Source organism: Orcinus orca, chromosome 9, assembly GCF_937001465.1.
Source record: "Orcinus orca chromosome 9, mOrcOrc1.1, whole genome shotgun sequence".
NCBI lineage: Eukaryota > Metazoa > Chordata > Mammalia > Artiodactyla > Delphinidae > Orcinus > Orcinus orca.
The window spans coordinates 36,699,057-36,726,301 of NC_064567.1; the positions used below are offsets into that span (position 1 = coordinate 36,699,057).

General features: G+C 36.7%; 1 protein-coding gene across 3 annotated transcripts in view; it reads right to left on the reverse strand.

The window, feature by feature from the left end:
- Nucleotides 1-27,245, reverse strand: part of ZNF277 (zinc finger protein 277) — a 132,278-nt gene that overhangs the window by 65,135 nt on the left and 39,898 nt on the right. For 2 of the 3 annotated variants that reach the window (XM_033428260.2, XM_004269885.3), the window contains exon 2: nucleotides 5,833-6,034. In XM_033428260.2, the coding sequence (XP_033284151.1) occupies nucleotides 5,833-6,034 (202 nt within the window). The remainder of the gene's footprint in view (nucleotides 1-5,832; nucleotides 6,035-27,245) is intronic. The other variant, XM_033428262.2, reaches the window with a different exon arrangement.

Sequence of the window (27,245 nt, forward strand, 5' to 3'; positions counted from 1 at the left end):
GCCATCCTGGCCAGCTTCAGCACCCTCCACTCCCCAGTTATCTTACATAGTTACTCTTATTCTCCTCTTTTCCATTCCCCACTAGTTGCTTTTCCTTCCCCTCCAGGGGAAACTGAAAGAAAAGGGAGTCAAGTTTTATCTGGAGTTTCCTCATGGCTACCACTAGAATACACCAAGGAGAGGTTCATCACTCTTGATTACTACTCCACTGAAGGCTCTGTGGGTGCCACCCTCTGGAGAAAACAGAACAGTTGTTGTCAGCCCTTTATATTATTTCCACTATGAGCCTACAGTTCGTTAAAAGGCAGTGATAATTACATGTAAAAAATTACATGAAGCAGATGACCAGGTAAGAGCAGATACTAGTGACCAGACTGTCCTTTGAATTGTCACTAATTCTTTAACAGAGTCAACACAATAAGAGTCTCTTATCTGCACAGATCTTGAGCTAGAAGTAGTTGTGCTTTTTAAATTAAGACGCTGGTCCAACCCTTGTGGCTGACGTTTTATTAACTGACTCCACCAGCCCTGCAGGCAACAGGGAAGAGAGAAGCAGGGACTTTGCATTCAGAGATATGAACCTGAATTAAAAGATTTTTTAACCTTTCTGACACTCAGCTTACTTATTTGCAAAATGGACTGTTGATAATTAAACAGGATAACACATGTAAAGCAGTGTCCACCATGCTGAGTGTTTAATAAATGAAAGTTATTATTATAAGAAAAAGTAACATATTTAGATAAGATTAAAGTAGTAAAGAATTTGTTATTCCAGAGAAATATTGGTATCTAAAACAACAACAAAAACAACAATGATAACGTTTCATCAAACATTTAATGAGCAAATTAAAATAGTTATATGAGTAGTGTCAGAGGGCACACACATGTGGCTGAGGCGGGGAAGAGTAGAGTGATGATGATGATGGTGATCAGAAGGATATCAATTATTAGCAGCTACCATTACTGAGACCCTACCTGCCCAAGGTCACACAATTAGAATGTTAGAATTGGGATCTGTTGTCTCCAAATCCAAACTCAAGTCTCCTACAACACAATGCCTCTCATGTCACGTGAGGACCAATCTACACAAGAATTTCAGAAAAATTTCAGAAAAATTTCAGAAAAACAGGAGAAAGCCTCCAGAATTACAGTTGCGATACTTGAAGAATTTTCTTCCTTAGAGACCAAGGAGAATGCTTTTTGACATGGCAAAACTGAAGTACAGACATGAAGTCTGAAGGGAGAGGGAAGGTCTTCCCTTTCTGAAAAGCATATTACCTAAAAGCAGCTCTTGGTCTGAACTGCTCCTAACTTCCTGCCCAAGTGTTGAAAGTTGACACCAGCTCTTTGGGGCTGTTGAATTGGAACTGCTTGACTAAGCAAAAGGTACAGTACCTACAGAGGCACTGATCCCTCTGATGTCCTGATTCCAAAAGTCAATGGCTCTTAGTCTCTAAGGACTTCCATGTTGAGTCCTTTTCTCCTTGATCTTTGAAGAGAAGGCTCACATCATGTATTTGTTTTGTATCACAGTTTACCTCAGTGTGGTAGGCACAAGGGAAGTGATTACTAACATCGGCTGACTTAAAATCATGGGGAGATTGTGTCTGACAGAACTTCAGTTACCCTCTTCAAATAGTTAAGGCGTCCAATGGGATGAAGAGAGAGAAGATACTGTTATATGCTCATGTCTGGTAGTCTTTTTTTTTTTTTTTTTTCTTTTTTTTTTTCTGGTAGTCTTTACATTGGTTAAAAGCTATTTTATTGCTTCATGAACAAGTGGTCATGAATTCTGGAAAGGATGTTTTCCAGACACCATCTCTAAGAGCATCTCTGAGATGTTGTTAGATAGCTTCTGGGGGAAGAAGGATAAAGCAGGTAGTAGGCCAGTCCAATAGGCACAAAGGTGTCATCTGAGTGGTCTCCTCCTGACCAAAGGCTGGGTGACAATAACATCAAAGGGAAAAAGAATCATGTTACAAAAGCAAAATATAACCATAAACTACCATATAACTTAAACATATACAATTATGTATCATATCTTATTGTGGTATACTATATAAATAGATCTGAATTGCAACAAACTTTTGACCTAAGTCTAAATTTAAGATGTATCCTAGTTATCACATAATAGTACTTTTTTAGTTTATAATTAAAATTAAGAGGTATCAATATGTCCATTTCCCTGTGGTTGGTAAAAGCATTCAGATAAATTGTATTCAATTGAGAGATGTTTTAAAGATAGCAGATGTTCAATACCTGCACTGGTGGCATTTTTTCCCACCCACTAAAATTTATTGTTCCATGTTAAGGTATCACTTAGTACTTCTTCATTTTTTCCTACTTCTTTAGTTTGTTTAAAGAAACCACTCAATATATAAAGGAAGCCAAGAAATAATATGTGGTATGAACCCTTTATTTGGAGGACAGTTATCACAGCATTTCATATTTTATTAAAAAGCCATATAAGTAATTATTAGGTCACCAGCAAATACTTTCTTTTAAAAGAACTTTAATCACATCTCACAAGAAATCCTTGTAGTAATATCATCTTGCCTGCCCAGCTCCCCATTGTAACTGGCGTGCTTATTGACAGAAGCATAAAGATTTGAGATACAGTCATTAATTAAGTAGCACTGAATGAGTGGACTCTAATATAGAAAGGGGCAAGAATTAAGGAGTTAACATTTTTCTTCTGGAAAAATTTTATCTACTGAATAAAGCTAGCAAGTAGCTCAGTATAAATAACTATGTTAATAAACGGCTCAAAGGAGAGACTTTTACTTTTGTTTTTGTTTTATTTGCTCTGAGAAAATTTTACTGTTACTTTGTTCCAATAAAGAAAATGTTAAATATATTTAAACGGAAACTTTAGAGCTTATTTCTTACAAAGGACAAGGTAAGTCCATCTCTTATCTATTATTTATCGTCTTTATTACTTATTGTACTCAGAAGCAACAACTCCTCTCTGAGAAGTTTTATATATATATAAGAATTATTCAACCTATAAAGAAGTTCTGAGTGAATTAACTCATGCCAATTGAACCTCTCACTATCCCTCCCTCCCCTCAATAACTGCTAAGAAAAAGTCACATAGGTTGTTACATAATATTGAGCAGAGTTCCCTGTGCTATATACAGTAGGTCCTTGTGGAACCTAAATGGGAAAAGAATTTGAAAAAGAATAGATACTTGTATATGTATAACTGAATCTCTCTGTTGTACACCTGAAACTAACACAACATTGTTAATCACAACACTGTTAATATATTAAATGGTATTTAAAAATAACAAAGTTTAGCCATATCCATTCCTGGTCAGTGTGAATTAATCACATTTTTACTTCCTGAGGGTGAAACTTTTATTTGATTAGGAGGAGAGTTGACAAGGAAAATCTAGGTTTCCAAATTTAAAGTACATGTTAACTACACACTTTATTTAGAAAGCACTTATATCAGACATGCATCTTTTTCTTTTTAATTAAAGCATCCATTTTATTACATAACTGCATTTATAGTGTGATTGATCTCAATATTTAATTATTAACTCCTAAGCCCTGAGACCTAGTAAATAATTTGATTTTCCTGCCCACATACAGATGAGATTGACAACAATGATAAAAGAGAGATTGATTAGTACAAATATAGCCACTTAGCCATCATACACAAGTAAAAAGGATAAAATACGAACTGATTCAGACATTTCTCACAGATTTTAGAAGAAGACAAAGAAAATCTTAACATTACTCAATTATCACTGGTTGATCATCATATTTTTCTGCAATTCCTTAGGGAGAATTTGCATTTATGTGGTAAAAAAGAGTAAAAAAAAAAAAGTTTTACATCAAAGAAAGGCCAAGTGATAGGAAATTTATAAAACAATAACTCTTTTGATAGTCCTGTCAACGGTTATTTGAATAAGAGAAGAATTCAAAGCTCTCTAGCCTAAGAAATGTCTAAAACAAAATCGAAAGATCTGACCACCTATAACTAGGTATCATATAAGAGAAAACTCCCAGAATACTCTCAACACACACACATGTGTATATACATATATACACACATACAAATTTTAATTGAAAACAAAGAATGAATGAGAATGAGAAGCACAGAGTGTTTCCTCTGAAGGCATGTAAGAATTAGTTTATTCCAGTAGTTGGTGGCATATATTGTTCATATAACTCTCCTTCCCTATTCTGTCTCTGCCCCCTAACCATACAGCCCCAAAGTCTACTCACAAGTAGCAATGCTGAGTGGATGGATATAAGGGGCCATAACAGAGACAGCACACAGCAGACATTCATTATTGGTGCTATGCATCTGAGAAGGCCAAGAAGGGCTAGAGAATAGCTAATATTACCCCTTTGAGCACTGTGGCTATTTGTCCTTAAAAACAAACTGCCATTCTATAAGTTTAGAGTACTTAGAAACTTAAATGAAAATTTCTCAAAACAGATTTTACAAATGATAATTAGGTCTTCAGACCAGCATAAATGCCTATTGAAATCTTAAGCTACCGTTGCAGGAAGCTAAGACTTCAAATATATCTTTTGTAATCAAAATATAATTAAAAATTTGGCTACCATTTATTGTGTATAAAAGATATCTCAGACACTGGTGCTATACATGCCCTGTTTTATATAATGCTCAATAATATTATGAGGGCTGGTGTTACCCCCATTCTATAGATGAGAAAACTGATGCTTAGAGTGGTAAGTAGCTTGCTGGAAGCCATGTGGTAAAGAAAGTCACCGAGTCTGCATTCAATCCTAGGCCTTTCAGGTTTCACAGTCCACTCTTTAATAATACAGCTTGTTGCTTGCAAAACCCATTCTAAGAAACAAGTTGCTTGCTAAGAATAATGTGGTCTGGGAGATACAGAGTTTAGATGCAGGGATTTTATAATATCTGGGCTACTCTAACGTTTTGTAGGGAAATCAATGCAGAACATCTCAAAATGGGACCCTACCAGATATACCAAAATATGTGCTTTCAGTAACTATAAAAAGCCAGTTAACTACACTGATATTGTTTATATGGAAAATTATTCCAAATTTCAACTAATAATGACCTGTACATAACTACTCCACTATATCTGCTTAAGAGAAGGCATTTCTCTTAGACAATCACTACCAAGAATTAGTCTAGAATTAGTGACTATAATTAGCTCACTTTGGGGGCCTGGTTGTATAGGTCAGGTTCCTACATTTCACACATGCCCAATGTTGGCAGTTCCTCAACTACTCACATCTACTCTTCATCCTCTTCCTCTAAGTACCTCAGTCACTGACCTTAATTGCTGTCTACTCTTATAGCCCTCTGGCTTGTTGAAAGACTCAATATTTTCCTGGTTTTCAACCATATAACAGCATTTAAGCTGACAGGTGTTTGGATGATAAGCTTTTGGCTTAAAAGGTTCCAAGTATCTCTTTCCCCCAAAACTGCCCTTTGGGTGGCCTTTTACCAAGTCTATTCTCACCTTTCTGGAAGAACTCACTTAGTTGGAGAATGCATATGTCCTGAAACATGAAAAGAACATCAATCTGATAGAGATCAACAATGTCCAAAATTTCATGGAATCTGGTAAAGGGAATATTATTGACTCTTCGGAAAGTTGGTCTGCTTCCAGAATTTGTAGGACATGCAAAGGTATGTGACATTTTCAAACATAACTTACACACTCATGAAGGCAAATAAGTACAAAGTTTAAAAAAGACTAAGGTGAAATCTGATAATATGAATTTTCATATTTCTATAGGAATAATTTTATATATGCTATGCCTTTCCTTTAAGAAATAATAAACAATTCTTTTATGGATAAAAACAAAATTTACCTTTGGAAATCAGCAACCAACTTAACATCAGCTATGACAGTCTTATGTTCAATGATCATGTGCTTCAGAAGTTTGTCTTGTTCATCTATAAGAAAATGTTCTTCACAGAAAATACAAGGCACAGATGGAGAACCTTCTAAACTGGTGGTGCCACCTGGATTTTCTGGCAGGGAAAGCGGCTCCAGGATACAATCCTTACTGTCTGGGAGAGACAAAAAGAAAAAGAAAAAAAAAGCTGAAATCAACTCTCTTTAGAAGGATGATTTCTCACCTCCTGCATTAAAAGGATCCTAAAGATATTTACATAATTCCAAAAAAGAAAATACACAGTACCAGAGAGCAGGATACTTTATTACCATTTTAAATAGCTTCTGTAACCCAGAGGCAGGGAGTATAACAAAGCAGCTCAAACTCCCCATTTGCCAGCTTGAATTGGGAAAACCCACTTGTCAGGACAGCTGTTCAAGCCTTCTTCTTGGATACCTACCAATGGCAGGAAATCTAGGGGTACCTGGAGGGGGAAGGCTGCAACACACTGGGTTAAGGTTCTAAGGCCCATTTGTGACCTATGGCTGAAAGTCATCACGCTGGGAGGCAAATGGTATATATTGAGGCTACAGGTGATGCCAGGACAATCTTTTAAGCTGCTTCCTGTTACACCTGCAAACTCTTTCCTGTTTCTGATTATTTGTCATGTGCGAAGAAGACAGGTCTCATATTGGGTTAACACAGCATGTGCTGCATGGCCCAGGTGGCAATTTTTGATGTTGATTTATATCTATCATTTGATTATATAATTATGTATCATAATTCAAGTTCTTGCAAACAAAGAGATGAATGCTCAATTACTAGACATACATGCTAAACATTTTTCTTGTCTACACTATTCCTTTTCCTAACATCACCTATAGTATCCTTAAGAGTTGAAGTATGTAAGGTCTACAGCTCTGAATTCAGGGCCTCAAACTACAGCCAGTTGTGTCAGGAGTCCTCTTCAGTCTTCTAGGGTGGAAGGCTGGACCTGTCACCTTATGCAGGCTACTGAGTAGTCAGCGACAAGGTAACTAGCGTAAGGCATTTGGCATCTGAGGAAGGGCAGGAGATCTTCTTTGGAAAGAAAGACAGCTATTTCACAGACAGCAATCTTTGGAATTAGGTTACTATTAATTCTACTGTTAAATTTTATTCCTTATTTTTATTTTACTTTACCTATTTTTAAAGGCCTTCTTAATTGAATAATTAATTGAATCCGTTACTGGTACACTGCTGACCATGGCCTAAGAACTGGATAAATGATGTAAGAGGGCAGCATTCATTCACTCACTTAACAAAAATTAGCTGAGTATCTACTGAGTTTTTTCCTGCTTGACTTTGCATGACACTATTCTTACCATCAAGGCCTAAGTGCTTGAAATTTGTTTGAAGGTAAAGATAAGTTAAAACGATAAAGAGAGAGAGAGAATGTATAGGATTTATGGGAGCATGGGGATACAGCAGTCACCTAAGTGAGCTGGAGAGGGAACGTGTCCCATGAGCGATGTCCTCTAATATACATCACTCATAATAAAGTAGGCTAAATCAAACTGTTTATCTTAGTTACCTAAAATTATTAAATACCTGGAAAGAAGAAAACAGGGTACACATGACAATAGGGAGAATATTAAAAATATTTAAGCACTTTAGAAGCACTATTAGTAAGACTGGTGTGTTACCCATTATTATATTCATTAAATTAGGTAATGAAATCAAGTTCTGGAATGCTATAGCTCTTTAGTTGCAGGATATATTTTTCAGTTATAGGTTAAGTTCTGCAGGAACTTAAACCTGCATGTGAAAAATAGGATGGGGAAAAAGGTAAGTGATATACTCATGAAACTCTGTAATAATATTTTACGTTCCCTAGAATAGGAAAACAAAAGGCAGCATATTCTAAATAAACGTTAGTAACATTACCTGCCATCTAGGAAATAACAAGTACTGTACTATATTCTTCTTCCCAAATTTGATTGAGGTATCTGTAAATTCATTTTTCTTAACTGAAGAAAGCAAACACTATATTAATAATCACCACCAACAGCAAGAACTAACCTTACTAGGTGTTTGCTATTTGTAAATTACCAGCAAAGTGTTTTAGGGCACTTTCTCAATTAACCCTAACTACCTTATTCGATTAGTACTATTACAACCTCCATCTTCCAGATGAGAATTGAGACTTAGAAAAGTTAAATAATTTCCCCAAGTCACAGTGTTAGTAAATAGCCTAAACTTACTAATTTGAGCCTAAATTCAAACACTACATTTTTCTGCCTCCAACCCCAAAAGGCAATTCCTCAACTGTGTTTCTTGTTAAACTATGTTCAGTGCTGTTTTGAATTCATATGTACTTGTAAGTCATACTAAATTTATATGCATTCTGCCGTGTCCTGCAGCCTCCCCCATACCACCTCCACCAGCAACTCTTAAACCTCAGTAGCCCACATCCTTCAAAACCACTGGGTACTCTACCATTGTCTTCTTTCCTGAGACTTTACTGCAAACTCTCTACTATTCTTCTGTGGCTCATGTCTCTTCCCTTTTGTTTGTTCAATGCCAGTTTCTCTTTTTTCAAATTATTCCTCAGAGAAGGGACCTAAATGTTCACACATACTAGAACCAAATTGCTTACTGTCACTGTAAGGGTGTACAGGAGCAAAATCATGAATCTACAGATTTCATGTATGAGGAACTTGTGGTTTGAGAGGTACTAAGTTGTATTTGGGAACTTGAGTTGCTATACATCCATAAAATAAAAAACATTAATAGAAAAAAACATTTTTAGATCTCAAGGTTCTACAATTTTCTCCTGATTCCATAATCATTTAGCACTGTGTTCAAATTTATAACAGCATTGATCATAAGAAGTAATCTGTTTACCTTCAGACTGTTAGTGTCTGGAAGACAAGGTGAGTCCTGGTCATCTTTATTTACTTGGCACAAATACTGTGCATTATTATCCTACCATGAGTACCCACCATCACTGTGTTTACTTTGTGCCAGGCATTGTTAAGCACTTTACAGGTACAGTATTAATTCAATTAACCCTTACGGTAATCCTATGACAGACAGTCAATTTCTACTCTTATTTTACAGTTGAGGAAACTTAGTCACTGAAAGGCTAAGTGACTTGCCCTTCAGATAGCTAGTAAGTGGTCGAGTCAGGATTTGAATCCAAGCAGTTCGGCTCAAGCATTTGCACTCTCAACCTATACCTAACTCTAAGGAGTTTAGACCTTTCCTTATAGGAGGGGTCTCTCCTGTTTTAAACTGATATGGGGAGAATGGATTGGAAAGAGGACAAGTCTAAAGATGGGGAGACCGACCAGTTAGGAGACTACTGCAGATGTCCAAGTTTGAGAGCTTGTCTGAAGCAGCAACGTTAGCAGTGCTTAGAAGAGAGGAATAGAGAAGAGGCTACAAAGATGAAACTGACAGTTCCTGATTAATGGCTGGCCACAGGGAGTAAAGGAGAAGGAGATGAGGAAGACTCCCAGGTTTCTGGCTGGAAAGACTGTATGAATGGGGGTACCAGTCACAAATCTAGAAATACATGTAGAGAAGCAGAATTTTTGTTTTCTGAGAGGGATGGATAATGAGTTAAGTTTTAGATAGCTCAGGTGATCTGCTCAGAATTTAGATATTCCTGACAGGGCTTGTGGACAAAGGCAGCAGTAACTGGTGTCTCATGTGATGCACCTGTGCTATTCTTTGTGTTTGCCAGCTGTCCCTCACTCTGTCCCCCCACCTTCGCCCCACGGCTGCTTGTGGGCTTGACCTACTCCATCTCTCCATGCTCAACAATACAAATATCTCTGTTGTAATTAATTGTTTTCATGTATATCTCTGCCACTAGGGTAGTCTAGTGAATTCCTCACGGTCAAGCACTAAGTCTTACTTATTTTCAGGTCTCTGGTATCGATTATACAGTGCCTGAAACATAGATTGTATTTCACAAGTGTTTGCTGAACAAAGAAATAAAAGAATGAATAATGGACCAGAGGTACTTAAAACTAGAGTTACACCTTTAACTCAGTTTCTAGGTAAATTCTATTTTAGGGAACACCTCTGGCTGTCTGTCTTTAGGAGAACTTTCTCTGCCCAGGATTGAGAGTAGTCTAACTATAATTATAGCCAGATATTCAGTCCTGTGAGCCTTGGTGTTAACAGGCCCACTGCTAATTAATAAATAATGATGTAAAAATTACATTGAATTCTGAGATAACAATAAATACTATTGAGTGTGATAAAAGTATTTCATCTTTAATTAGGGATTTCAAAATTATTTTTAATTTTTCATGTAAAGATACTCTCTAGTAAACAAGGAACAAGCATCATTTGGAATGCTGAGTCAGTTATAACCACTCCATCTGAGGATGTTTCTGTGGGATAGACCCCAATCCTCTGTATATATTTTACTTTAGAGCAGTGACTTCCAAATTAAGTTTCATCACCTGGGAGGCTTTTTAAAAGTACTGATTTCAAGACCTTACTGTAGACAGAGGAACTGTAATTTTTACCAAGCAGTAGTCTCTACACTGAAGCCTGGGAATCAGTGGTTCAGAGGATGATCACATGGGGACTGTGGGTCTCCTGATCATATATATACCAGAGTGTGGATACCTTGGACTCATGGAAAAATCCATAAGTTAGGTGACAATGCCTTGTGGCAAAGCTAACTTTATAGTGTAGTCTGTCCTAGAGAGAGCCCCTCAAATGCTAAGCACTGTGTCAGCAGAGGACACTCAGTAAGATCTAGCAGTTTATTTCCAGCTGTCACCACAAGAATCATATCTACATCTTACCACATGGTAAAAAGACAACACGCAGAAATACGTAATTCTTTGCTACAAGAACTTTGAACTCTAAAAGGCCAAAGGAAGTAAATTATATCTAGCTCCTTTCAGCAAAGAGGCAAAGTATCATTGGAAATTCTGCTTTGGCTCAAAATCTGCTTCCCACATTTGTTACAAATTAACAACAAATTATCTGCTCTAGTTCTCACTTTGAACAGCAACTCTGTTCAAATGAACTGTAAAAAATACCACTCCGAAAGAGCTGAGTTTTTGAGGAGATCCTATGCTGATTATAAACAATTTTACTGACTCTGGGTAAGATCCTCAAAGTGTCAAATTATTATTCTAGGGTAGTGCTTTTCAAAGCTTAATATGCATATAATCACCTGGAGATTTTGTTGAAATGCACCTGATTCAGTAGGTGTGGCAGCCAGGGAACTGTGCCAATCAAATCTCTTGCTGTTGTGACCATAATGCAAAGAAGGCCTTGGGTGCTGTGCTCTGAAATCCCACTTGCACTGAAGCCAAGCTTTCCATACACTGCTTTCATTAAATGATGGGAGGCAGCAGAAATAGCAAGGCAGACTCATTCCTGTGAGAGATGGAACTTCACTGACATGGGACACTGGCTGGAGGACTCCCCACTGGCTTGCCAGAAACTTGCTTAGAACTGTGCTGTACTCCGAGCTCCTACACAACCCTCCTTACCCTCTTTCCTTCACACAGGTCAGACCTACCTCTCCTTCTTCCCTCTGGCGTCTTCCCTAACAAATCTCTTCAACGTCAAATTCCATCTTAGTGTGTGCTTCTTGGAGTACATGAACTAACAAAGTTGGCCTAAGAGGTAGACAGGATTGAAATTCTACATGTCTCAGTGCCCAGATGTTGTCAGCCCACTCATTCACAAACCACACTTTGAGTAGCAAAGTTCTATCTAGGGAACAAACCAGTCATGAATTCATAATATACCTATATGCTAAAATAGGCAGCTCTAGACTTTGCAATATATCATTACTGCCAAACAAATAGCTGGCTGCTGGTGCTTTGAAGAAAAAATAAGAAGACTGAGGTTTCTGTCTCCCTTAAGTTGAATGAGAGAAGAAAAGCCCAGATCAACAAATAATTGATAAGAACTTTTACAGCATTCCATCGTAAGGAACTGTAGAACACCTCACACATCATTTCCCCTTTAAAGAAGTCCCTGCAAACATTATCATCACACCACCACTGAAACTGTGAAAACGAAGCAGTAATTTGGTGATACACTCAACCCGGATAAAATTGATTTAGTTGCTACTCTCATCACACTCTGATCATCTAATTGATATCTATCATAAAAACTGGAATATCGAGATAGGTGGAGTGTTTTTGTTTGTTTTTACTGTTTTAATTCTGAAAACACTGTAAACATACTCTAGTTTCCAAAGTAAACATTTCCTTTACATTTGTTCTTTATATATATTAGTGTAATTTATTTGATTATAGCTCACTTCCGTATTTTAACAAGTCTGGATAATATTTTCAGGCCTGTTCTCTAAGCTTTTGATCTGACAGATATCATATATTTCCATAGGATTTCAATGCCTAATCAATCTCACTGATTATATGCTGATTTTATTCTAAAAATTAAACTCCAAGAAGGTAACTTTATTTCTAAATTCTTGAGAGTATTTTGCTCTTACACCAAAAAATGGCCTTCTACTTCCTAAACAAGTCAGTTCTTTGATTTCTAAGAGTGGCTCCCCAGCAGATGCATTTGGAAAATTGCAAAGACTAGGTCTAGTCTTTTTAACCATTATCAATCTCTTAAATTCAGAGTAAGAATACAACACCCTTATTTAATTACCCCTGGGCTAATAATTCATCTTGTAAATTAATGAGGCCCCAAATATAAAAGATTAATTTACTATACTCCTACTAAAAGTGGGAAGGCTGGGGGATGGACTTAGAACTCATCTATACAGCTGGAAAGTTTGCCACTTCCTCTGGTATAAAAACAGTTACAAACATAGTCAACCCTTAAACATAATAAACCCATGCTTGAAAATTAAAGGAGCTAATTTAACAGGCAAAAAGCTATGAAAACTTTATTACAGCATCACCTATAAAGTAAAGTAATGGAAACAACCTAAATGTCACACAAATGAAAACTGTTCTATAATATCTGGCATATCTGTGCTATATAACATTATGCATTTGCTAACTGGCAATTATAAACATACATGTACATACACTCAAATGCAAGTACAAGGTTTGAAAGAGAATATACAAAACAATGAGATTATGAATGCATTTATTTGCCCCCAATTTTTTTAACACTGAAAAATTCTTAAATAAAAAGCATGCCAACTGATGAGTTCCTAAATGTGACTGTGACAGATAAGAGAAAGCAGTAGAGCAAGCACCGTTTTATTCAGTCACTTTCTAAGTCTTAAGATCTAAGATGAAAAATTTTGATTATATTTACCATTTAAAAATTGAATGCCTATTATGCATCACGTTAATTCTAGATACTAAAAGAAATACAAAGATTATTAATAAAAATACCTATCCTGAAGAAATTGTTAGTCTAGAAGAAAATATGAGACAACTGTACAAACAATTATAATACAGGTTAACATATGTGAAGTTGACCATATAAATCAAGGGCTTAGAATAGGGAGGGAAAAAAACCCTTAAAACTGGAGAAATAAAGGGTAGTCATCACAGAGGATTCCTGAAATGGTAAAGAATTCCAGCAAGTACATATGGGTAGTTAAAAAATCAAAATAGTCCAAATAGTGCTAGAGTCTAAGTAAGAAAAAGCTGTAAAGGTAGATGGATCACATGTTGGTGTGCCTTAATGCCAGGCCAAAGATTTATATTTAATTTGAAAGTTGTGAGTAGATCCTGATGGTCTTTAATCAAGGAAGTAACACAACATATTAAGTCACAAAACAAGTCTCAACAAAAGGAAAACACAAGATACCAAAACCTGTGGGATGCAGGAAAACCAGGAAAGTTTATAGTGGTAAATGAGTATGTTAAAAGGAAAAACGATCTCCCATAAACAAACATTGTAACTCAAGGAACTAGTCAAAGAAGAGCAAACCAAGCTCCAATTTAGCAGAAGGAAACAAACAAGATTGGGACAGAAATAAATGAAATAGAAAATAGAAAAAATATAGAAAAAAATCAACAAAAATACGAATTGGCTTTTTTTTTTTTTTTTTGCGGTACGCGGGCCTCTCACTGTTGTGGCCTCTCCCGTTGCGGAGCACAGGCTTCGGACGCGCAGGCTCAGCGGCCATGGCTCACGGGCCCAGCCGCTCTGCGGCATGTGGGATCTTCCCAAACCGGGGCACGAACCCGTGTCCCCTGCATCAGCAGGCAGACTCTCAACCACTGCGCCACCAGGGAAGCCCAGAGTGGGTGTTTTTTTAAAAGGTAAACTCAAAATCAGGAATGAAAGAGGGAGATATTATAACTGATAACACAGAAATACAAAGGATCATGAGGGGCTGCTATAAATAATTATACTCCAACAAACTGGATAACCTAGAAGAAATGGATACATTCTTAGAAACATACAATATTCCAAACCTGAATCACTGAAGAAATAGAAAATCTGTAACTATAAGGAGACTGAGTCAGTAATGAAAAAACTCCCAACGAAGAAAAGCCCAGGAACAAATGGCTTCACAGGAGAATTCTATCAAACACTTAAAGAATTAGTGCCAATTCTTCTCAAACTCCTCCAAAATACTGAAGAGGAAGGAACACTTCCAAACTCATTTTATGAGGCCAGCATTACCATGATACCAAAGCGAGACAGACACTACAAGAAAATTACAGACTAATATCCCTAATGTATAAAGATGCAAAAGTCTTCAACAAAATACCAGCAAACCAAATTCAACAGCACATTACAAGGATCATACACCATAATCAAGTGGAATTTATCCTTGGGATGCAAGAATGGTTAAGCATATGAAAATCAATCAATATGATACACCACATTAACAGAATGAAAGACATAAATCACAGGATCACCTCAATAGATGGAAAAAAAGCATTTGACAGAATTCAACATCCTTTCATGATAAAAACCCTCAACAAACTAGAAAAAGAACGAAACTGTCTCAACATAATGAAGGCAATATATATAAAAAGCTCATAATATTTACAACTGTTAAAAACTGAAAACTTTCCCTCTAAGATGAGGAACAAGGTAAGGATGCCCACTCTTGCCATTTATATTCAACATAATACTGGAAGTCCTAACTAGAGAAATTAGGCAAGAAACAAACAAGAAACAAACAAACAAAAAAGGCATCCAAATCAGAAAAGAAGTAAAATTATGTTTGCAGATTACATGATCTTATATTACTATAGAGAGTATACACACACAGAAAAAAATGCTTAGAACTAATAAACAAATTCAGTAAAGTTGCAGGACAAATAACATACAAAAATCAGTTGTGTTTCTATACACCAACAATGAACTTTCTGAAAAGGAAATTAAAACAATTCTATTTACAATAGTATCAAAAAGAATAAAATATGTAGTAATAAACTTAACCAAAGAGGCAAAAAGACTTGTACACCGAAAACTACAAAACACTGATGAAAGATACAAATATAACTGGAAAGACAGCGTATGTTCATGGATAGGAAGATGTAAAATGTTATATTGTCCAAACTACCCAAAGCAATCTACAGATTCAATGCAATTTCTATCAAATTCCTTTGGCTTTTTTTTTTTTTTGCAGAAATAGAAAAAAAAAACATTAAAATTCATATGGAAACACAAAGGACCGTGAATAGCCAAAACAACCTTGAGAAAGAAGAACAAAGCTAGAGGTCTTCCACTTCCTGACTTCAAAACATCCTACAAAGCTACAGTAGTCAAAACAGTATGTACTCGCTTAATGAGAGATGTATATAGATCAAGGAACAGAATAGAGAGCCCAGAAATAAACCCAAACACATAGTGTCAAATGACCTTTGACAAAGATGCCAAGACTACAGTGCAATAAAGGATAGTTTTTTCAACAACCATTCATTAAAAAATACTATTATTGGGTAAACTGGATATTCACGTGTAAAAGATGAAACTGGACGCTTACCTTATTCCACACACACAAAATCAACTCAAAATAAAATAAAGACTTAAATATAAAACCTGAACTTATAAAACTCCTAGAAGAAAATATAGGAAAAAAACTTCCTAATATTGGCCTTGGCAATGATTTTTTTTAAATTTTTATTTTATTTATTTATTTTAACATCTTTATTGGAGTATAACTGCTTTACAATGGTGTGTTAGTTTCTGCTTTATAACAAAGTGAATCAGCTATACATATACTTATAACCCCATATCTCCTCCCTCTTGTGTCTCCCTCCCATCCTCTCTATCCCACCCCTCTAGGTGGCCACAAAGCACCGAGCTGATCTCCCTGTGCTATGCAACTGCTTCCCACTAGCTAACCATTTTACATTTGGTAGTGTATATATGTCCATGTCACTCTCTCACTTTGTCCCAGCTTACCCTTCCCCCTCCCCATGTCTTCAAGTCCATTCTCTATGTCTGCATCTTTTTTTTTTTTAATATGTCTGCATCTTTATACCTGTCCTGCCCCTAAGTTCTTCAGAACCATTTTTTTTTAGATTCTATATACATGTTAGCATATGGTATTTGTTTTTCTCTTTCTGACTTACTTCACTCTGTATGACAGTCTCTAGGTCCATCCACCTCACTGCAAATAACTCAATTTCATTTTTTTATGCCTGAGTAATATTCCATTGTATATATGTGCCACATCTTCTTTATCCATTCATCTGTCCATGGGCACTTAGGTTGCTTCCATGTCCTGGATATTGTAAATAGGGCTGCAATGAACATTGTGGTACATGACTCTTTTTGAATTATGGTTTTCTCAGGGTATATGCCCAGTAGTGGGATTGCTGGGTCGTATGGTAGTTCTATTTTTAGTTTTTTAAGGAACCTCCATACTGTTCTCCATAGTGGCTGTATCAATTTACATTTCTACCAACAGTGTAAGAGGGTTCCCTTTCCTCCACACCCTCTCCAGCATTTATTGTTTGTAGATTTTTTGATGATGGCCATTCTGACTGGTGTGAGGTGATACCTCATTGTAGTTTTGATTTGCACTTCTCTAATGATTAGTGATGTTGAGCATCCTTTCACGTGTTTGTTGGCAATCTGTATATCTTCTTTGGAGAAGTGTCTATTTAGATCTTCTGCACATTTTTGGATTGGTTTTTGTTTTGTTTTGTTTTGTTTTGGCGGTACGCGGGCCTCTCACTGTTGTTGCCTCTCCCGTTGCAGAGCACAGGCTCCAGACGCGCAGGCTCAGCGGCCATGGCTCACGGGCCTAGCCGCTCTGCAGCATGTGGGATCTTCCCGTATCGGGGCACAAACCCATGTCCCCTGCATTGGCAGGTGGACTCTCAACCACTGCACCACCAGGGAAGCCCTGTTTGTTTTTTAGATATTGAACTGCATGAGCTGCTTGTATATTTTGGAGATTAATTCTTTGTCAGTTGCTTCATTTGCAAATATTTTCTCCCATTCTGAGGGTGGCAATGATTTCTTGAATATGACACCAAGGTGTAGGCAACGAAAACAATAGATAAGTAGGACTACATGAAACTACAAAGTTTCTGCATAGCAAAGGAAAAAAAAAAGACAACAAAACGATCTATGGAATGGGAGACAATATTTGCAAACCGTATAACTGCAAAAGGGTTAATATCCAAAATACCCAAGTAACTCATAAAACTCAAAAGCAAAAACAAATAACCCAATTAAAAAATGGGCAAAGGACCTGAATAGACACTTCTCTAAAGAAGACATACAAATAGCCCACAGGTATATGAAAAGGTGCTCAACATCACTAATCACCAGGGAAATGCAAATCAAAGTATAATGAGATACTACCTCACATCTGTTAGAATGACTATCATCAAAAATACACGAGATAAGTGTTGACAAGGGTATGGAGAAAAAGAAAATCTGTACAGTGTTCTTGGAATGTAAACTGCTACAGCTATTGCAGAAAACAGGATGGAGGGTCCTCAAAAAATTAAAAACAGAACTACCATATAATCCAGCAGTATATATCAAGGAGAACTGAAAACAGGATGTGAAGAGATTTGCACTTCCATGTTCAACAAAGCCTTATTCACAATAGCCAAGAGGTGCAAACAGCCTACGTGTCCATCGACATATGAACGGATAAAGAAGTTGTGGTACAGATATACAATGAAACATTATTCAGCCTTATAAAAGGACATTCTGTCATACAGTACAACATGGATGAACCTAAAAGACATGTAAGTGAACTAAGCCAATCACAAAAGGATGAATACTGCATGATTCCATTTATATGAGTTATTTAAAGTGGCGACACTCATAGAAGCATAAGTAGAACGGTGGTTGTCAGGAGATGGAGGAGGGGAAAATGGGGAGTAGTTGTTCAATGAGTATAGAGTTTTGGTTATGCAAGATGAAAAGGTCCTAGAGATCCACTATACAACAATGTGCATATACTTAAAAATACTGTACACTTGGTCCCATTAACCAATCCTGGGTGAGTTACTTAACGTCAAGTCTGTTTCTACAGCATAAAATGGATTAATTATACTAGTTACCTGATGGAGTTGTTATGAGGGTTAATTGAGGAAACTGATGTAAAGCACATGGGTGGTCGAACATTAGTGCAATAAAGGTTAGCTCCCATTATTACTACTGATAATAATGAGTATGGCTGTAAGTTTGAGGATGGAGAGAGACAGGCATCATATGCACTGAGGTGTACTGCAATTCCTGTACATTAATTCAAAATACACATTCCATGGTCCTTAAGTAGATCTAAAGCACCAAGTCATGTAAGAGTGGATCCCAGACTTCTAACAAAGAATAAGCTCACTTCATAACTGTCTATTTACTCTTAAGTCCTGATTATATAGTTAAAATTCAAAGGCTTTTGCATTCTCTTGATCACCTTGCTATTTCTGTAGCATATTACAATAAAAGAAAACACGATGAGATTTTTATACAGAGATAAGGGAAGTTGAAGGAATTTATACTGACAGCCTCAATTTTCTGAACATAGGAGGTGAGGTCTCCAACTACACTGAAGACAAGAACTTAAGGAAAAAATGGAAAAGATTTAGAACTACTACTAACGGAAAATGCAATTTAGAAAAAAATCATTGTAGAATAGTCCTGAAGGTCCAGCTGAGGTTAGCTAGCTGCCTTACTTTGAGTCCTATTTATATTTCGGGAACAGATCTGTATTGTGTCAAAAAGAGCTTGACTTTTCTTACAACATATATGTTCTGGGTTGTCAAATCATGCAGCTCTACAGAAATACTTATATATAAATACACATAATGATAAGATTTTTAAATAGAGTATTTTAGAAACACCTAACCCAGTGCTGTCCAAAAGAACCTATTGAGAGAAAGGAAATGTTCTATATCTGCTTTGTCCTATTGGCTATTGTCCATGGTGGCCATTAGCTACATGTGGTTATTGAGCATTGAGAATGTGGACAGTGAGACTGAGGAACTTCAATTTTGTTTAATTTTAATTAAATAGCCACATGTGATTATTGGCTATCATATTTGACAGAGCAGATCTAATTAATGCAGAAGACCTTAATCTTAGGGTCCATGAACACCTACACGATTCAGACTCAATCTGTAGAGTTCAATGTGAAATTGTATTCAAAATTATGTGTGTATGAATTTTTCTAGGAAGGTCTTTTTTTTTTTTTTTTTTTGTGGTATGCGGGCCTCTCACTGTTGTGGCCTCTCCCGTTGGGGAGCACAGGCTCCGGACGCGCAGGCTCAGCAGCCATGGCTCACGGGCCCAGCTTCTCTGCGGCATGTGGGATCTTCCCAGACCGGGGCACGAACCTGTGTCCCCTGCATTGGCAGGCGGACTCTCAACCACTGCACCACCAGGGAAGCCCTAGGAAGGTCTTTTGATTTAATTCTTAAAGGGTTCTGGTGACTCCAAAAAGTTTTAAAACCATGCATCCTGTCACTTACACTATATTTTTTATCATTTAGTCTAACATTTTTATTTACAACGTGTATGTGAATAGTGTCCTTATTTTGGGATTTCAAGCAATTACATAACTAAATGAACCACCATTTTGCAACAGGATTTAGATGACCTCACTTTGCAGGCAGAGCAGAAGGAGACACCCTGAAGACAGAACAGGCAATACTTATATAGGGTATAATATAGAAACTACAAACAAATCCCCTGGCAAAAGTAATTTTTTAAATTGGTTATCACAGTGCCTGAAATCTCCACCATTAACATTAACCGCTGGACTACTGTTTTTGAAAGTAAAATATATGGTATCTTTTATATAAATACAGGAATTTACTGAGAACAGATGTAATAGGAGGGATTCTTTACCTGTGGGGATATATATTCCAGAGAGTTTCTAATAGGACCAGATTACTGCATCCTGTCTACAGTGAAGATTTATTTGAGAAAAGGCAAAATGTTTTTCACATAGAATTAGGATTAACAATTAACTCTCTTGTTCCTCAAAGATTTTCCTTTTTACATTCCCATTCTATAAAGAAAAACTGTAAGTGTTGTAAGTGTTAAGTTCTATAGCATATGCTATCACCTGATTATTTCTAGTGAGACAGGTTTGTTCAATTTGTATGCAAGCAAAATCAATAGCAAAGAGAAGTCAGGAAAAGACTGAGAACGTGTGGCAACCATCCTACTGTTATATTAAAGCTATTAACAGGTCCAATCTTTCTAGAAATACTCAGAAATTGCTTTCTCATACATCCTCAAACCACTGTCCATCCTACTAAATTCCCTGAGGGTGGGTTGGGAAGTTGGTTACTTCTAGATCTACTCTTTTAAAAAAATATATTAATTTTTTTTATTTGGCTGTGTCGGGTCTTAGTTGCGGCACGCAGGCTCTCTAGCTGTGGCGTGTGGGCTTAGCTGCTCCGCAGCATGTGGGATCTTAGTTCCCCGACCAGAGATCAAACCCACGTCCCCTGCATTGGAAGGTGGATTCTTAACCACTGGACCACCAGGGAAGTCCCCTGTAGATCTACTCTTTTTGTCTAGAAAACTCTCAATTAGTTTAGGAGTTACTAAAAATAAAATGAAACTCAGGAACAAATGATGTAGTAGACTAGAGGATGCAGAAATGACTTGATTTCCTGCTCAGATTATGACTGAGATGATATTAATTAAGCTCCTTTTCCTTACTGTAATATGAAAGCACTGCAGAGTCTAAAATATTGGCTGGGGCCTCCCTTTCCATGCTACAATTCCTACTTTCAAAACTACTTAACAGTGAAATGTGATTAAGTTTCCTTTCTCAGGCAGCTTTTTTGGCTATCGATTACTTGTTTCTGGTTTACACATGATACCTTCTTATCTTAATCCATTCCACAAAGAGGAATTAGTAGTGTCTACTTTAATAATGCAGTAGTAACAATAATGTGAAAGCAATAGCTGTTTGAAACATAAGTTCATGACATTTCAGAGGGAAATAAATCCTAGGAAGAGAAAGTAAATGGATAAAAACAAATCCTTCCTTATTAATATGATAAACGATTATTTGTAAATTTAAATCAGATTAAGATTTCTACTGTTAAAAATGTACTTTAAGAAGACCTAGGGGCTTCCCTGGTGGCGCAGTGGTTGAGAATCTGCCTGCTAATGCAGGGGACATGGGTTCGAGCCCTGGTCTGGGAGGATCCCACATGCCGCGGAGCAACTAGGCCCGTGAGCCACAACTACTGAGCCTGCGCGTCTGGAGCCTATGCTCCGCAACAAGAGAGGCCGCGGTAGTGAGAGGTCCGCGCACCGCGATGAAGAGTGGCCCCGGCTTGCCACAACTAGAGGAAGCCCTTGCACAGAAATGAAGACCCAACACAGCAAAAATAAATAAATAAATAAATAAATAAACTCCTACTATCCCTAACATCTTAAAAAAAAAAAAAAAAAAGACCTAAAGAGACATTTCTCCAAGAAGACATACAGATGGCCAACAGGCACATGAAAAAATGCTCAACATTGCTAATTACTAGAGAAATGCAAATCAAAACTACAATGAGATATAACCTCACTCTGGTCAGAATGGCCATCATTAAAAAGTCTACAAATAATAAATGCTGGAGAGGGTGTGGAGAAAAAGGAACACTCCTACACTGTTGGTGGGAACGTAACCTGGTGCAGTCACTATGGAGAACAGTATGGAGGTTCCTTAAAAAAATAAAAAGAGTTACCATATTAAAAAAAAAAAGCACTTTAAAACATACATGGTTAAGTATATTCATTTCTTCAGAAATATTTTCTCTAACTCTAAAGTTTATTGGCAATGAGAGATTTAGAATCCAAAAGGAGTTGGAATGAAAGATAAAAAAACATACTGTGTTATTACTTTATTCTCTCTCTCACATCACTGATATTTCACATCTTCTACTGCTCCTACTCTACACTATCAAAGATACTTCACAGTACTTAAATGTAAAACTACTACAAGTTTTTATTTGATAGGAATGCTGGGACTCCAACTGGAATTCAAGGCTGGGTATATATATATTTCATTCTAAGTAACAACAAATCGGAACTAAGTCCTCAACATTATCTCCCATCTACCAGTAGAAGGCAGTAGTAGGCAGGAGGCAGACATCAGGAATCTGGGAATATAAATCTGGAAATAAACAAAAAAGGTAATAAAATTTTCACCTCAGTTAATGGAAAATTTAATTAACCAGGATAACCTATTTGAAACATAGGATCATCTCCTGGTGATCCTGACAGGAGACCAATGTAACAAAAGATACTGACAAATAAGAGTTTTTGGCAGGAAGGGAGAAACAAAGCAAACTGATGAATACTCTTATTTACTGAAATCTATGGGGGAAAAGATGGAAAGGAAGGAAGGGTAAATTCTGACTCATAAACACCTGATTGGTTATTGGCCTACCTTATGCTTTCTAAGTAAGTAGTGCCCAGTGGAGATTTCACAGTGCATCCACAGAGGCTGGGTTTAACCTAATTTAATTGATTTGATTTGACAGGCAATTACTTTGGAATTAGTATTCTAGTCAATATTTTTAATGAAATGGGCTGGCAACTAGAAAATTTTAAATTACCTATCTGATATTTCCCTATTAAGTATAATTAGTGTTTTTGATAGAATCATAAATTTTGAGTTGTGGGACTAGCATATCTCTATTTAAAAAATTAAATAGCTATGTCATCTTTTAATTTTAATGTTTGATATCTTAATTCATCAGTATGAATAATTTGTTAGTACAATAGTTTTGTTAAGAATAATTATTTTTAGGCACAGAAAAGCACATTAATAAATAGGAACTTTTCAAAAGTACCACATAATCACTGATTTAAATTCTTGTTTTAGAACAGTTTAATTCTTCACACTTATATACATATATATGTATGTATATATCAGATATCAATTAGCTCCTTGAAAAAAATTAGTTTTTGTCTTTTACTGAATGAAAGTGCTGTCTTGTTAACAACTCTACGAACGCATTTCTCTCTTTGGCTTATGTCCCAAACATAATAATTTAGAATAAAATCAAGCAGTAGTTTCAAATCAGTATCTATGCTGAACGGATTTTTCACGTGGAGAAAAGTCACTGAATACGTTCTCTGCTCTTCTGACAAGCAATTTTGCTATCTTAAGCACTAAATATCATGGCAAATTATAAAACTAAGAAAATTTGCTAATTCTTTGGGTGATATGTTAAAGTTAATAATTACTAAGTTATTCTAACTTCTTTAGAAGAAAATCTATTATTAATACAGTGAACCTTGGCTATGACAGTATTTACTAGATTATCCAGCACTGGTTAAGTCAGCTGAGATTCCATCTGACGGATTTTAATTGTTGAAATAGTAAAAGACCTCTTTATAACAGCCTTCTCAGCAATAAAGCAGCTCTGTAATAGCAAGGCTCTAAAGGATTTGAGGATGAAAATAATAACAGATTACTTCTCAGCCCTGATATTGAAATAGAAACTTTCTGAAAGTTAGGCGAAGTCTTGGCTGACATTCATTGTATCACTCTGTTTTATAAAAATATTTCCCTAGAAAGTAATTTTTCCTTCCAGCCCACTTGCAAGCAAAAGAGCTGCGCTAGATACTGGAGAGCAAATAAAGAAGAATAAGAACGACCCTGCTCTCAAGGAATCCACATCTTTTCCACCAGGGAGGCTGGTCAAGTTCACAGATACATCTCACACGACCTAGAATGTAAGAAGCACCAGAGGAGAGAAAAGAACAAAGCACAATGGTAAGGTAGCCTATATCCAGCAAGCGAAATACTGAAGCACTGGACGCACTTCCTTAGTTCCAGTTACATGCCAGACTGCTTGGGTAGTTGTTTGGTCTTACTCTGAGGTATTTAACAAATCCTTTTTCTTCAAGTTATCTGGAGCTGCTGCTTTTATAAAGACAGTTGTGAGTAGTCTTTTAAAGCTTCTGCACAACACTTGTGATCCAATCATTTTTCAGGACATTTAAAAAAATATAATTCTCAATTTACTTGTCTACTGACAACCTCTCCCGTATCTTCAGTGAGTTTAGTATAAATCTCATCTCCATGATGTAAAATAACCTTCTCTAAATGTGACTACATCACAAAAATCACTTGCCTTCCAATACAAAGGAAGAGGAAATAAAAAGTTGCTGGACAATAAAACATACAACAGATTTTAATCCTAGAATTTCAGATGTAGTACTAATTTCCCATGGTTTACCTCATAATTACAAAAATTAATCCAAAAAGTGATATATATCTTGTATCCTTAAAAGAATGAGTGGAAGTTAGTTAACATAAAATAGTACATGTTGCAAATTACTCATGCAACAGCAAACACAGAATTTTGTCAGCAGTTCATCTGACTAGCACTGGCTTCACTGGATGTCCAAATGCAACTTTACTAAAAATGATACTTGATGAATATCTTTTGTTATTTTTATTTTCAAGCAGTGATTCTCAAACCTGATAGTACATATAAATCAACTAGGGAGCTTTGGAAACATGATGTTTTCCACACAGTGATTCTAATGTAATCATTCTGTGGTGACTGGTACATGTTTTATGTGAATCCACAAACTACTGTTCTAAGGAAAACCTGTTATGATCAATTCTATGACTTCGTAATTTAATATAAGAGTAAAAAAGATAGACATTTTATGGGGGAAGGTTAAAAAATGGTTTCTGGTTTTGGGAAAAACAACATCTTTGCACTTTATTTATGAAAGGTAATCAAATTAAAGTCATTGATGCAATATGTTTCTTTACTGTGAATCTGCTCATACACATTTGATAAACTGAAGAATAACGCCAGCATAACACAGAAGTTGTATTAGTTCATGTGCATTTTTTTCCAGCAAAATAGTGATTTGAAGCAATCACGGCATGCTTTCTCATTATTTAAAGAAAGCCTAAGCAATATACAACAATCTTTAACAAAACTCCTGAAAATCTAGTTAAGTTCTTCCTTACAGCAAGTAGGGACTTCAAGAACTGCTATTCTTTCCATTATGTTAAGCTATTCAAGGAAGCTGATGATACAGATGAACAAGGTGCAATGGCATTTCTTCCCGTGTTTAAATAACACCTGACTGACAGAGTGTCTTTTCAACAAATGGTTGGAACAAATGGACATTCACAGGCCCCTCCCCACAAAAAAAAAAAAAAAAAATCAATCTAGGCACAGACCTTACACTCTTCACAAACATTAACTCAAAATGGATCACAGACCTAATCGTAAAACACAAAACTGTAAAACTCTTAGACAATAATGCCAACTAAAAAATGCCACTGGCCACCCAGCTCCACAAGGATTGAGTCATTAGCCACCGCAGTTGCTGATCTTCAACACGTCCTGAAAGGAGTTCAGGGTGGAGATCAGGAATGAGGCTCTCTGAGCTCTGGGAAAACTGGCAGAACAGGCCTTCAGATAGTGAGATATTTTCAGAAGAAACTTTTTTATGAACCTGGATTCTTGCATCTTCCCATACTTAGAAAAGCACTAAAACAATGAACTAAGATATCTGCTCCTCGTGACTACCAGCAACCTTCTACCAAGAGGTGTGCTTGGTTGCACAGACCACCTTTGCCCAAATCACAAATATACTGACCTCCCTGCTTACCTCTTTGGAACAGTTTCTCAGAGCTATCTGAGAGGCAGTCTCCAGGGCTACAGTCCTTAGTAAGAAAATGAATAAACCAGACTCACAGCTTTTATGTTGTGCATTTTTAAGTCAATAATAACATAGGAGAAAACCTTGATGACCTTGAGCATAATGATGCCTTTTTAGATACAACACCAAAGACAGGATCCCTGAAAGAAATAACTGATAAGGTGAACTTCATTAAAATTAAAAACTTCCACTCTGAAAAAGACAGTATCAAGAAAATGAGAAGCCAAGCCACAGACTGGGAGAAAAGATTTGCAAAAGACACACCTGATAGGGCTTCCCTGGTGGCGCAGTGGTTGAGAGTCCGCCTGCCGATGCAGGGGACACGGGTTCGTGTCCGGGAGGATCCCCCATGCCGCAGAGCGGCTGGGCCCGTGAGCCATGGCTGCTGAGCCTGCGCGTCCGGAGCCTGTGCTCCGCAATGGGAAAGGCCACAACAGTGAGGGGCCCGCGTAACGCAAAAAAAAAAGACACACCTGATAAAGGACTGTTATCCACAATATACCAAAAAACTCTTAAAACTCAACAATAAGATAACAAACAACCGGATTAAAAAATGGGCTGAAGATCTTTATTATTTTTTAATTGAAGTATAGTTGATTTACAATATTATATGGGGCTGAAGATATTAACATCATCAAAGAAGATATACAGAAGGCAAATAAGCATATGAAAAGGTGCTCCACAACATATGGTATCAGGGAAATGCAAATTAAAACAAGATCCTACTATACAGCTATTAGAATGGCCAAAATCCAGAACACTGAACACACCAAATGCTGGTGAGGATGTGGAGCAACAGGAACTCTCATTCATTGCTGGTGGGAACACAAAATGGTATAGTCACTTTGGAAGACTGTGTGGCAGCTTCTTACAAAACTAAACATACTCTTACCATACAATCCAGCAATTGTACTCCTTGGTATTTACCCAAAGGAGCTGAAAACTGATGTCCACACAAAAACCTGCACACAGATGTTTACAGCAGCTTTAATCATAATTGTCAAAACTTGGAAGCAACCAAGATGTCCTGCAGTAGGCAAATGGATAAATTAATTTTGGTACATCCAGACAATGGAATATTATTCAGCACTAAAAAGAAATGAGCTATCAAGACATAAAAACACATGGAACAATCTTAAATGCATATTACTAAGTACAAGAAGCCAATCTAAAAAGGCTGCATACTGTGATTCTAACTATATACCGTTCTGGAAAAGGCAAACCTATGGAGACCATAAAAAGATCAGTGGTAGCTGGGATGGGGGTGATGATTATGCAGATGATTATGCAAATTATGCAGATGATTATGCAGAGCACAGAGGATTTTTAGAGCA